Here is a 12,331-nt window from a genome sequence, read left to right on the forward strand (position 1 = left end):
CTTTGAATTTTTTTGCTTTTTTGGGATAACAGCTCTCCCTTATGGATCAATAATGGAGTTTCACATTCCACCCTCACCTTGTGTGACCAGAGTGCTCCCATGCCGGGCTGGTGAGCCATCAAATTGTCAAAGAGCTGAGAAATTCCTTACATGAATTGAAATTTGTATCATCTTTATGGTAACTTCAGAGGCCTGAAGGCATTCAAATGATCCCCGGGTCCTTAGGGTGAAAGAAGCTTTGAGGAAGCATCTGCTGTCAAGGTGAGACTGGTGCATAAGCCACAAACTACTCAGCTACCAGGAACAATTTAACTATTGGGGACAATTTCACCAGCTGCAATAGAATTTAAATATCTGGAATTATCTGAATGCCTCAAACCTTCCCAACATAAAAATATCTTCTTTTTTTCCCCATTTTTAGATAATTTTCTAGTAGCATCGGCAAATCAAATTTGACTTAAATTACATGTCCTGACTTTTAGCAAAAACAATTTACTTCAGAGGATTTCTGAAGGTTTTAATTTAGCCTGTATGTACTTTATTTAGCATATTTCATTCCTTGACATGAGCTTTTTTGGTTGTAATTCTCTAGGGCTTTAGCCAGGACAGTAGAGACAGCCAGATTTCTAAGGAGGCATAAAACACACATTACTTATGCAGTAAAGAGCAAGTAAATAGATCAAACAGGCTTGATCTCTCTTACAAAATATATGTGTATTTCTCCTCTGACACATCTGCTACCATTCATGCTTTACTTCACAAATCCAAGCATTCAAGCAGTGATTTGATGGTAAAACAATGTAAATTTAGCTGCACCCTGCAGCCCCAGGTCAGAGCTATCAAGAGCGTGAATCACAACAGGATTCCCTAAAATAAATATCATTATATCCCAGATTAAATACCTTGCCATTCTGTTAGATCATAAAATGCTTCCAGCCTTGAAAATAATTTCTTGGCAGCAATGCAGAAAGTCAAGTTTTATGGTGAGTCATGGAACATTCATTTCAGCTGCAAAATTAAATATTTTCTTCACCTTGTGCTCTACACACATGTTCTCCTCTGATTAGTGGCCCCAGTAGTTTTCGTGTCTCTGCCTGGTAGTGATGATCAATGCAGTGACTAATTTCACCCCAGAAAAAGTTTCAAAAGAAGGTAGCAGGGAAAGGAAAAAATAACAGAAGACTGGAGCTCTGATAAAAGCACAACTTTAATAATATCGAAGAGTGAATGAAAACACTGCAAAGCAACAGGTGTTGGTATGGGAAGAATGGCACATCTCATGATGATGTATTCCACAGACAGCTCTTCTGTCAGTGTAGCATCTCACCTGGACAAACAAGCCCCATCTAATGTCTAAATCATAAGTTTTACACCAGGTAATATCAAACACAGTGATGCACAGTAGAACTACATACTTGATTAGAAATAGAAAGTAGTACAACAAGAGTAGGGGCCTGATTTTAGGGAATGACTAACACCCTGATTTTAGGGAATGACTAGCACCCTGCAGCTCCATTGACCTCAGGTGGGGTTGTAGGCATCTAACATCACTTCTGAAAACCATGGCCATGAGCTCAGTCCTGTGTTGGGTTTGGCTTCAGTGGTCCTGCTCATCTCTTCCTGCTTCCTCCTCACACCTTAGCATGGCCCATAGAAGCCACTGCGGTAGGTGTTGTAGCGGCGGTAGGGCCGGCTGTAGCTGCTTCCCAGACCTGGATAACCAAAGCTCCCAAATCCCAAGGAGCTGCCAGAGGAGATGGGGACTCCCTCAGCACCAAGCACGCTCCCGACAGCAGCAGATGCTGAAGATCCCACAGTGGTGTTCTGGGGGAAGGAGCTGAGGATGGGTCCGGGCAGGGTGACCACCACAGGAGAGGGCTGGATCACCACTGTGGAGTCCTGGCACTGCCTGACACAGGGCTCGTTGCAGCTGTTGGCCAGTGGGGTTGGGCCACAGGAGGTGGGAGGACACCGCTCGTAGCAGGACATGGCTGTGGGGTGAAGCTGAAGTCTGAAATATAGGACCAGAAGTCAATGCAAGGCAGGAGCTCTGTCGCACTTACTCAGCTCAGGTGTCAAGAAAACAATTGCTTCCCACTGATCCTTTTAGGAGAAGGGACTTGAAAAGGAAAATGAATTCTTATATGCTACAAGATGAAGCCTGAAATAATCCTTTCTCAGTTGGTGGTAGTCCAGCAGAACAACTGGCAGCAGAACAAAAGAACAGATACCTGTATCATTAATTTTAGTGTTTTGATTGAGTGTATGTCTGGAGCGACACTATTGAGATCCCAATCCAAGTGCTCCGAGCATTGTAGACGTATTAATTATGAGTAATAGCTAACTAGGAATGTACTTATGGATAGAGTCCAACAGACAGCTGAAAAGTGAAATGTGTTATTATTTTCCAGGTTCCAACTTTGCCTACAAAGAGTTACAAATTTCAATATAATTAAGCATACTGGAAGCTGAGGTCTTTGGAAATCTTTCCCTGAAAGCTCATCCACAGATGTGCCATACATGAGAAAGTCAGGAGACTCCCTCTGTCTGGTGCCAACACACCCACAAACACAGTTTGCTGATTTCTCTGCTTCCCCAGTCCCTGAAACAACTTCTCTAAGCTTGCAGGAGACATCATTGCACCGTGATTTCAAAACTTGGCAAATAGTAAGAGAGGAAGAAGAACTTTTGAGCAACCTGATCTAGTGAGAGGTGTTCCTGCCCTTGTCAAGGGGGTTGAAACTAGATGATCTTTTAGGTTCTTTCCAACCCAAATTCATCTGTTATTCTTTGTCATATCAGTCTATGTTAGTTACAGCAGCAGCAGAAAGTTGAGGGTATGTGGTTGGAGCTGATACCCCTGATGAACTTGATATGGCTCTTCCTTCCAATCCCAGCATGCAGCTTCCTTTTGTCTTCATTTAGAAAGTGGTATTTAGAGCTCAAGAGCTTGTGGTTTGATGAAATTGATCTTTAGACCCCACAAACCTCTGCTTTAAACCTCTCTAGCTTCCTTGCTCTCCAGCTGTTTATTTTAAGATTTCCTTCATTTCACCACCTTGTTTCCCACTGTGCCAAATAAGAGATTAATAAAAATGGGAACACTTATGCAGTCTCTTATGCAACAAACAGCAAAGGATTTTTCTGGGTGGCATTTCTGAAGGTAAATGCATCCACACCCACTGGAGTTTTCACATCAACCCTGGCATTAGAGATGGGGGATAAGACCCTTAAAGATATAAAATAAACATTGGTACTTGAAAGATGACTGAGGAAAAGATCTCTTCATCAAAGAATGGCTTGAGTAGGAAAAGACCTTTAATGATCACTTGGTTCCAATCCACCTTGTGCAGTTATTTTACTCATTCAGATGATGGTGCTTATTATTAATATTATTATTTTCTAATAACTTAGCATGTCTGAAAGCCCTCATTTGAATACATTTATACCACCATCTGAAGAATCTATACAGCTGAGTCAGGACCCCAGAAATACCTACAAAACCCAACATTTTAAAAAGAAAATACCTCCCCCCAGCCAACCCAGCAACAAGCATAATTCTGTGGAGAAAAAAGAAATTAAAAAAAAAACAAAACCAAAACCAGCAACCAAATTGTTATGAAGGCAAGAATGCAAGAATTCAGCAAAAGAGAAGGAGAGAGGTAGATTTGAACTAACCTTGTTCACAAAAGAGGGAAAGGTAAGAAGTGGTAGGAAGGACCTTGAGTAGAGTTACCTTTTATAGTGCATCTCCAATGGCCTGAGGACCACAGACAGCCTTTGTGCATGAAATTACTAGGCAACGAGTAAGTCCTGAATGCAAAATGTTTCCAGATGATTAAATGTCTTTTCCTGACTGTCTATTATTTTGTTTTCATTTCCCTATCTTCTGACATACATATTCCATCATACAAGTTTCTCTCATCTTCTGGTATTATGGACCAAATTTGTCCCCGTGCCACCTTCCAGTCACAACAAAATTTATGCTCTGGTGGATGTTTCACTTTAGTCATAAGGAAAAATATGAAGAAGAATTTATACAATACATAATTCATCATTTTATTAAGAATATGAGTGTAAATCTTTAATATATTCGGATCTCCACCAGTGTTTACAAAGCTCTGGCTCCAGCCAAGCATAAGAACAATTTAGACTGAACTTCTGTCTTTTCTGAAGGGACTTCAAAAAAACCTCAAGTGGATGCACATCTGAGTCCAATGAGAAAGAACTGGAATCCTGTGTGAAATTCAGAGAAAAATGCTATTTTACCAATTTTGGATAGTATCACCCTGTTACACTTCAGTAACAGTTTGAGGCAGAGCTGCTGGCACACAGGGACATTTAAACCTGATTTTCCTTCATGAAAGGACCCTATAGCTCCCTCCTGAATCATCACAGACCACAAATATAAATGGCACTTCACAAGTTATTTGAGGATGCATGAATTTTAAATTATTTTGAGCTATCATTCTTTCACAAGCTTAACTGTGGAGTCATAGGGGGGGAAAAAATATACAAGGACCTCTGCCACTGTATATTTTTCCCTTCCTACAGAGAGCAGTATGACAGTGATTACACTCCAGATTGATAGAGGTTCATTTCTTAAGTGGAATATATAGACAAAATTTTAATATAGTTTTGAGCTTTGCTGTCTCTCCAGTACAAGGTGCAGGGTCTGAGTCTCTCCTTGGAGAAGAGTTACTCAATATTGTGCATGAGGATTCAGAGACATCAAGGAAATAAAAATTCCTAGTCTTCATTTCCTAAAGAGGAAGGGCCCCAAAGTCCTTTAAAATTTTCATTGACAATGTGCATGTTCAGAGAATTGAGGTATCAAACTCTTCAAGATATAAAACCCTCATCACCAATGCAATGGATTATCTTTAAAACTTCTGGATCAAGCTCATTCTTTACCAGCCACTGTAAGCCCACACATAGGTTTATACCTTCACAATGTGAAGCCATTTGTGTTTTAGCAGACTCTGAAAACCAACCCTCAACAATTCTTTAGAGGAAAAAAAAAATCTACCTTTTACAAATTTTAAATTGCTTTTTATATTCCAATCTAAAGTGACCCTCCTAGCTTCTTAAATCTTTTCTTTCCTTCCCATACCTAAAAAATGCTTCCAGGTAAACATGTACATTTTTTAAATACAAATTAGTCTGTAGCATCAGGTGCTTCCTGGCAACCTGGCAAATTAATTTCCCTGTAAAACTTGTAACAATATCCACAGAAGTTTTCCACACTTCACTTTGGCTTCCCTCCATTAGCCTAAAAGTTTCTAATTTGTAAACTTCTTCATATTTTATAAACAAGCTCATCAGACATCACTGCAGTCTTTTCAAAAAGACTCCTGACCATGGCTCACCTCCTAATTGGTCTGATAGGCTCAAAGAACTCATCCAAGAAGCTTGAAGCTCCCTCCCCTTGGAGATTTTTTTTTTTTTATATATGATGGTGAACAAGTTAACTAACAATTGTTCTTATGTGGGTCAGGCAGGGAACTGCACACAAAGACCTTTGGTAAACATCTAAAATGTGATCTTAGATTGTGCTCCTGAGACACAACAGCCTGAAAACTGCTGAGGAGTTGGAAAAAAAATCTTTATTAGTCTGGGTCTGGAGTAATTTCACATTGACACTAGCAGAGTCAGTATAAAAGTACCAGAAATTAAAAGTACCCATAAATTGTGAAGATGAAAGAATTTTTAATGGGTAGAGTATGCTTCTCATGCAGTGCTTCAACTGGCAAGCCAAGCAAAACAATTTCATTATCGAAAAAAGGTTCCACCTGTGAAATTGTCTGTGGGAACTAATTCATGCAAAAAAAAGATGCCTCAATCGTCTCCTAAATCTGTACACATCCTTATGAAGAACTATTGTCCCCATTTCTCCAATCTTAATGTACAAAGGGGACATAGCTTTCAATTTGATGTTCACATTCTTCAGGAACTCTCTGTAATGATAATAAAGGCTTCAACATCCTGCACAAGAATTCCCTGGTGCCACGTTGTCCAAAGTTGGCTCCTTCCAGGACACTGCTTTCTTTTTTCTTTCAAATCAGACAGTGCAGACTTAGAACCTTAGGGCAGTACTGCAAAATTTTTTCCTGACAACAAGCCCTACAAACGTACCTTTCAGGTCAGGCAGTTGTTGGACACAGGCCATTGAACCAGGCATTTAATTCACTTGAAATTAATTCCTATGCTCTTCATGCTACATGACCATTTGCATCGTAGAAAGACGCCTTCCTGCCACCAAGAGATCATCATCAGAGTGAGATCAGTGCTTCCTCACAGATCTGAGTGAATAACTAATTACAACAGTCATTTCAGTTCTGTCAACAGGGCACCATATGCTTCTGTAGACATTCCAGTCCCTTCAATTACTTGTTTATAAAATACACTCATGGAAACCCATTTTTAAGCAGAGACTCCACTCAGTCTATTGCCCATCAGTTCACCATCTTTCATACTTCTCTTTTGCTGCCTCAAGCCAAAAAGGGGATACATTCTACCTCATGTCTAATCTACTACCAGTCCTCCTCTAATCTGGTGGCTTTGCAAGTAAGTAATTCTTAAGAAAACCTAGAATGTACCTGCAAAACATATGAAATGAAAAAAGAATAAATTACTGCCTCTTTTCCCCCCCTGTGTCGACATTTGGACTGGTTCCAGCACTGAACCTGAACACGAGATAACTTCCCTCTGTTTTTTCCACTATTTCTATCCCTATACTTGAACTTTTGAATAGATTTTGTTGGGCTGTAAAAGAGAAAACCCTGCACAAGGGACAAGCTGATCAGAAATTACACAGTTCTCATTCTTAGTGCTTTGCTGTGCTATGTTCTGCTGGACCCTAAGTAACTTGACACAATTTAAAAACGTAAAATTTCCCTAAACTTACATACCTACAAAAAATGGTAATATTTATTATTCTTTGATGTTTCTTATGTTCATACAATGTGCTGAGCTTTAAAATCTTCAACAAATGGTGAGCAATAGCATTAAAACCAAATATCATGTAAGGGAATTTTTCTAGTTCTTAACTTGAAGTATTTCCTCTGTATTATAAGTGTTCTTCTGTGGATTAGCTAAGAAATATATTTTATTTGATTTGTTTACAGCTTGAAAGAGAGAGCATCAAAGCTCATAGTAAGTATTTATTAATAATGAAATCACATAAGGTGCCTTATTAGTCTGAGATTTGAATGCTCACTTCAACTTTGAAGCCTTGAGTCAAGATTGCCTAAACCATGTCATGGTTAAAGATTCAGGGTCTGCTGGTATTCAATGTAACCAAAAAGAGAGACCAAAACACTGATTCTGAAAACCTTATATACTTTTGATATCTCAGAGTTCCCAAGATGCCAAATAAGTGTTAAGCAAGCTCCCAGCTTGAATATTACAATTGTATTTTCACACAGAGATGTGTAAAACAATTATGGAAAAAAAAACTAGCAAGAGAAATAAACACTTAATCCTGTTCACAGAGTGTAAGCAAAAATGAAATTATTTTTTAAGTTGATTGTGGTGACTATTCTGTTCACATTTTCCACCAAGAAGCTGCTCTGCCTAGATTTTCCATATCACACAGTTCTCCCCAAGGCAATGAAAAAGAGAGAAGAAAACCAAACCAAAACACAAATTCAGATGCAACATCAGTTTAATGAAAAAAGTGAAGCAGTATTCTGCAAAACAAAAGGAATATACATATATTTATATAAGGAAAAGAAATAATTTAAATCATAGCAACTGAGAGACAGCAACCACTTTTCCTTGATTCCTCAGTAAACCCCCTCCCCTGATCACTTAAAAGCACAGCATTATACCAGGTCAGTGTGAAATTCAAAATCACAGATGCAAAGAAAGTCATCAAAAGCAGGAATTCAAGAATAAGAAGATATCAGGTGGCCGTGTTTCCAGGCAGCACAGGCTGGCACCTTGCAGGAGGGCACAAGGGGGCTCAGCCCATCTGGAAAGCCTGGCCAGCAGCTCCGTCCTCAGTCCAGCACCTGTCTTGGGGCTTCCTGGTCGAGGCACTCACTGGACATCCAGCCCAGCTTTAGCAGGGCAGGCACCTTCTGCCAGAGTAGTAGCGACCTCCAAGCCCAGAGAGGCCAAAGCCCCCAAAGCCCCCGGAGTTGATGGGCACTCCATCCTCACTGAGGATGCTGCCAACAGCAGCAGACGCTGAGGATCCCACAGCAGTGTTCTGGGGGAAGGAGCTGAGGATGGGTCCAGGCAGGGTCACAACCACAGGAGAGGGCTGGATCACCACCCGGGAGTCCTGGCACTGCCTGACACAGGGCTCGTTGCAGCTGTTGGCCAGTGGGGTTGGGCCACAGGGACGGCACAGATCGTAGCAGGACATGGCTGTGGGACAGAGGTGTACCTGGGAGAGAGGACAGGGAAAGCACAGGCAGACTGTGAGGTGCAGCCTGACAGCCTGCTCAGCAAGAGGAAAGGTGCTGGCTGGGCAGCAGGGAGAGGATGAGTAGGGTGATGGAGAGATTTGGGATTCCCAGTCCCCAGGATTTCCCTGTTAAGAAAGCCCAAGACCTTGTCCCACCTCCCCCCAGTGGATAACAAAGATAAGAGACAAAGTGAGAGAGAGAAGGATCAAGGAATAAAGCTCTCAGCAGAAGCTACATCAAGAAAAAGACTCACGTGAAGCAAAAAGTCAGAGGTGAACAAGAGAAAGAAGAGGCAAAGGCAGTTGCAGCTCACCTCGCTCACAAAGGAGTAGGCAAGAGAAGTGGATGAGGGAGCCTCCAGTTGGACTGCCTTTTATACTGGTTCAGACTGCCCCAGGGCCAGAGGCACCCTTTGTACATGGAATGTGCTACCAGCAAGCTCATCTTGCATGCAAAACAGCACAATTAAAGAAAATGAGGACACTGCTTATGTTCCCTGCAACGCTGCCTTTTCATTTCCCTGTCCATGACGTGCCCATTCAGCCACACAGACTCCTTTCAAGTGACAGTATTAGAGGCTAAAACGTTTCCAGAGGAAAAGAAACAGGAATAAAAGAAGAATGATCTCAGTACCCAGTACCTGAGCAAGGAAAATGCAGAGACCGCAGACAGGTCCAGCCCACAGTCCAGCTCAACCATCACTATCACAATGCTGAAGCACAACAGACATCAAGCAGGGCAGTCAGTCCACACATCAGGAGAATTATAGAATCTTTCAGGTTGGAAAAGACTCTTGGGACTATTGAGTCCAGCCATCACCCCTAATGAACAAAGTTCTCCTAAACCATATCCCCCAACACCACATCTAAATGCCCCTTAAACACATCCAGGGATGGTGACTCAACCACCTCCCTGGGCAGCCTATTCCAGTGTCTGACCACTCTGTCTATGAATATTTTTTCCTAATGTCCAGTTTAAACCTATCCAGGTGCAGCTCGAAGCCATTCCCTCTTGATCTATTGCTAAATATCTGTGAGAGAGACCAGAATCATCTTCTCTACTATTGCCTTTTAGGGAGTTATAAAGAGTGATGATGTCTGCCCTCAGCCTCCTCAAACTAAATACTCCCAGCTCCTTCAATTGGTCTTTATAAGATTTATTCTCTAGAGCCTTCCCCAGCTTCGTTGCCCTCCTCTGCACTCTCTCCAGAACATCCAGTGCTGGGAATCTGGGTCACCAGAGCCTTCTGATCACTGGCAAGAGCCATCATATCCAGGCAGACCCAAGCAGAGCCAGGGCAATCAGTTGGTAACTTAAGGCACAGATCAAGGAGCTTCATCATCAGTCATAAGCAAGTCTGCAGTGGAGCAGGAGGCTCTTTCAGCTGCTACCGGGCTGAAGAAAGAACCATAATCTCGAGGCAGAGTTTCAGCAGAGGCCTGGGTCAAAGGGGAGGATGAGAGACCCCAAGTGAATCTCAGCAAGGCTGTGGGATCTGTTGTTGGTTCACTCAGGACTGCACTGATGTGCTTTAAGAGGAAATCTCTGTCCTTGGGACACAGGCCACCATCTCCCTCTGTCACAGCAGCTGAGGGGAAAGATTTCTTCCTTCAGGAAAGGAAGCTTATGTTCATTTCCAAAGTGGCAAACCTAGCTTTTCTTCTGAGGCTCAATTCAAACACATCCCTCCCCAAAAAACCCACAGTTAGAGCCTTCTATGAGACCCTGCTCCTCTCACAGACAGTGCCTGTTCTGAGGGTCAATCCAAAGGCCCCAGTGTCTTGTCACATCCCGATCTCTCTGACCACACACTCTGGATTTTGCCCTCCTTCTCTGGTACCATCTTCTCACTCCACTATGCTTCTGCTGCCAGCCCAGCATGGCTCATGAGTGTTGATGGAGAGGGTGTTTCCTGAGGGCCTTCCTGCCCAGGGGGTTGCTGAGAGCGGCTCTGTCATGGCAGACAGGGCTTTAGCTACAGGAAAAGGCACTCTGAGTGTCCCCTCTCTGAGGGTAGAACAGGAGGAGCCCCTCACTCTGCCTAAGCAAGAACTTGGGGAACAGGGCAAAAAAAGTTCCCTCCCTACATGTCAGTGGTGTTTTTACAGTTCAGGAACAGACACAATGAATGGACTCTGGATTTCTTCTTTACTTCCTCTTGCTTCTAAGGAGCCTGTGCAGTGCCCTCCCTTAGAGTCACAGGCCACAGGTTGGGTCAACTCCCAAGTAGTGAGTGTGCAGCTCTGCCAATCCTGCTGAGAGCTTCAGAAAAGGAGCTGAGGGGCACAAAGTGATGGTCTGAGGGCAGAGTTGAAGGGACACAACTCCTTGGTATCTGCTACATGTTCCTTGAGGCAATGGAAAACATAACTGGGGTTTTCTGAGAGACACAAGGATTCTGTTGCTCAGGACAAAAGGATGCAGGTGATGTTGCATGGTTTTGTCACATGCATAGGACACTCTCCTGCAGCTGACAATTTCAGTAGGACACCCGATCTCAGTCTCACAAAAATGATGCAACCACAACACATCCCTTCAACTAAAGCTGTACCTTCTGTAAAATCTCATTTGCACCTGTACCAGCTTGGCTGGCCATACCAGGAGGAAGGAACACGAGGAGACTCAAGATACAATGCAACATCAACTTTAATGAGTGTAAAGAGAGAAACAAAGCAGGACATGGGCAAGGAGACCCCTCCCAGGATGCTCCAAGGGCAGCTGACACTCAGGCACCCCTGCACAGCAATGGGACACGCATCTTCTGCCCACACACATGGGCTGAGGGGCATGAGCAGGGCCCCTCTCAACTGCCTTCAGGATGAACCCAAGGCACAGGACAGCAGGAGACAACAGGCACTCGTGATGTGGAGAAGAAAGCAGGAGAAGCAGAAGACATCAGGTGGCCGTGTTTCCAGGCAGCACAGGCTGGCACCTTGCAGGAGGGCACAAGGGGGCTCAGCCCATCTGGAAAGCCTGGCCAGCAGCTCCGTCCTCAGTCCAGCACCTGTCTTGGGGCTTCCTGGTCGAGGCACTCACTGGACATCCAGCCCAGCTTTAGCAGGGCAGGCACCTTCTGCCAGAGTAGTAGCGACCTCCAAGCCCTGAGAGGCCAAAGCCCCCGGAGTTGATGGGCACTCCATCCTCACTGAGGATGCTGCCAACAGCAGCAGAAGTGGTGGATCCCACAGCGGTGTTCTGGGGGAAGGAGCTGAGGATGGGTCCAGGCAGGGTCACCACCACAGGAGAGGGCTGGATCACCACCCGGGAGTCCTGGCACTGCCTGACACAGGGCTCGTTGCAGCTGTTGGCCAGTGGGGTTGGGCCACAGGGACGGCACAGATCGTAGCAGGACATGGCTGTGGGACAGAGGTGTACCTGGGAGAGAGGACAGGGAAAGCACAGGCAGACTGTGAGGTACTCAGCAAGAGAAAAAGAACCGGCTGGGGAGCAGGGACAGGACGAGTAGCAAGGAGGAGAGCATTAGGATCCCCAGTTCTCCAGGTTTCCCTTCAGAGAGAACCCAAGATTTCCTCCCACTTACCCTCAATATAAAGAAGAGAGAACAGAGGTGATGGGAGAAGGGTCAAGGAACATGTTCCTCAGCAAAACTCAACCAAGGCAAAAAGTCAATTGAAGGTACAAGAGAAAGAGAAAAAGGACATAGAAGAGAAGAGTCAAAGGCACTTGCTTCTTACCTTGTTCACCAAGCAGGAGAAGGCAAGAGAAGTGGATGAGGGAGCCTGCAGTTGGACTGCCTTTTATACTGCTCCAGACAACCACCCCTGGCCCAGAGGCACCCTTTGCACATGGAATGTGCTACCAGCAAGTTCATCTTGCATGCAAAACAGCACAATTAAAGAAACAAGGATGCTGCTTATGTTCTCTGCAACCTTCTTTTCTCATTTCCCTGTCCA

General features: G+C 43.8%; 3 protein-coding genes across 4 annotated transcripts; all 3 read right to left on the reverse strand.

Annotated features, from left to right (window-relative positions):
- Positions 1-1,484: 1,484 nt before the first annotated feature.
- On the reverse strand, positions 1,485-3,708 carry LOC139787773 (feather keratin 4-like). Its single transcript, XM_071727079.1, has 2 exons — positions 3,679-3,708; positions 1,485-2,011 (listed from the first exon to the last, which is right to left on the reverse strand). Exon 2 carries the CDS (start codon positions 1,987-1,989, stop codon positions 1,639-1,641), a length of 351 nt encoding a protein of 116 aa, XP_071583180.1. The 5' UTR covers positions 1,990-2,011; positions 3,679-3,708; the 3' UTR covers positions 1,485-1,638.
- A 3,940-nt stretch (positions 3,709-7,648) lies between these two features.
- Positions 7,649-8,806, reverse strand: LOC139787691 (feather keratin 1-like). Of its 2 annotated transcripts, none has more exons than XM_071726967.1 (2): positions 8,731-8,806; positions 7,649-8,395 (listed from the first exon to the last, which is right to left on the reverse strand). In XM_071726967.1, exon 2 carries the CDS (start codon positions 8,372-8,374, stop codon positions 8,066-8,068), a length of 309 nt encoding a protein of 102 aa, XP_071583068.1. In that variant the 5' UTR covers positions 8,375-8,395; positions 8,731-8,806; the 3' UTR covers positions 7,649-8,065. The 2 variants fall into 2 exon arrangements, with proteins under 2 accessions (XP_071583068.1, XP_071583067.1); XM_071726966.1 differs by having other exon boundaries at positions 8,671-8,748.
- A 2,239-nt stretch (positions 8,807-11,045) lies between these two features.
- On the reverse strand, positions 11,046-12,217 carry LOC139787667 (feather beta keratin). The gene is made up of 2 exons (XM_071726932.1): positions 12,113-12,217; positions 11,046-11,792 (listed from the first exon to the last, which is right to left on the reverse strand). The coding sequence occupies exon 2, from the start codon at positions 11,769-11,771 to the stop codon at positions 11,472-11,474; it is 300 nt and encodes a 99-aa protein (XP_071583033.1). The 5' UTR covers positions 11,772-11,792; positions 12,113-12,217; the 3' UTR covers positions 11,046-11,471.
- Between the last annotated feature and the right edge of the window lie 114 nt (positions 12,218-12,331).

The sequence above is a fragment of the Heliangelus exortis genome, chromosome 27 (assembly GCF_036169615.1).
Source record: "Heliangelus exortis chromosome 27, bHelExo1.hap1, whole genome shotgun sequence".
Classification (NCBI taxonomy): domain Eukaryota; kingdom Metazoa; phylum Chordata; class Aves; order Apodiformes; family Trochilidae; genus Heliangelus; species Heliangelus exortis.

What these genes read in the sequence shown, in the direction of transcription:
- LOC139787667 (XM_071726932.1), bottom strand. Translation starts at nt 11,771, where the DNA reads ATGTCCTGCTACGATCTGTGCCGTCCCTGTGGCCCAACCCCACTGGCC.
- LOC139787691 (XM_071726967.1), bottom strand. Translation starts at nt 8,374, where the DNA reads ATGTCCTGCTACGATCTGTGCCGTCCCTGTGGCCCAACCCCACTGGCC.
- LOC139787773 (XM_071727079.1), bottom strand. Translation starts at nt 1,989, where the DNA reads ATGTCCTGCTACGAGCGGTGTCCTCCCACCTCCTGTGGCCCAACCCCA.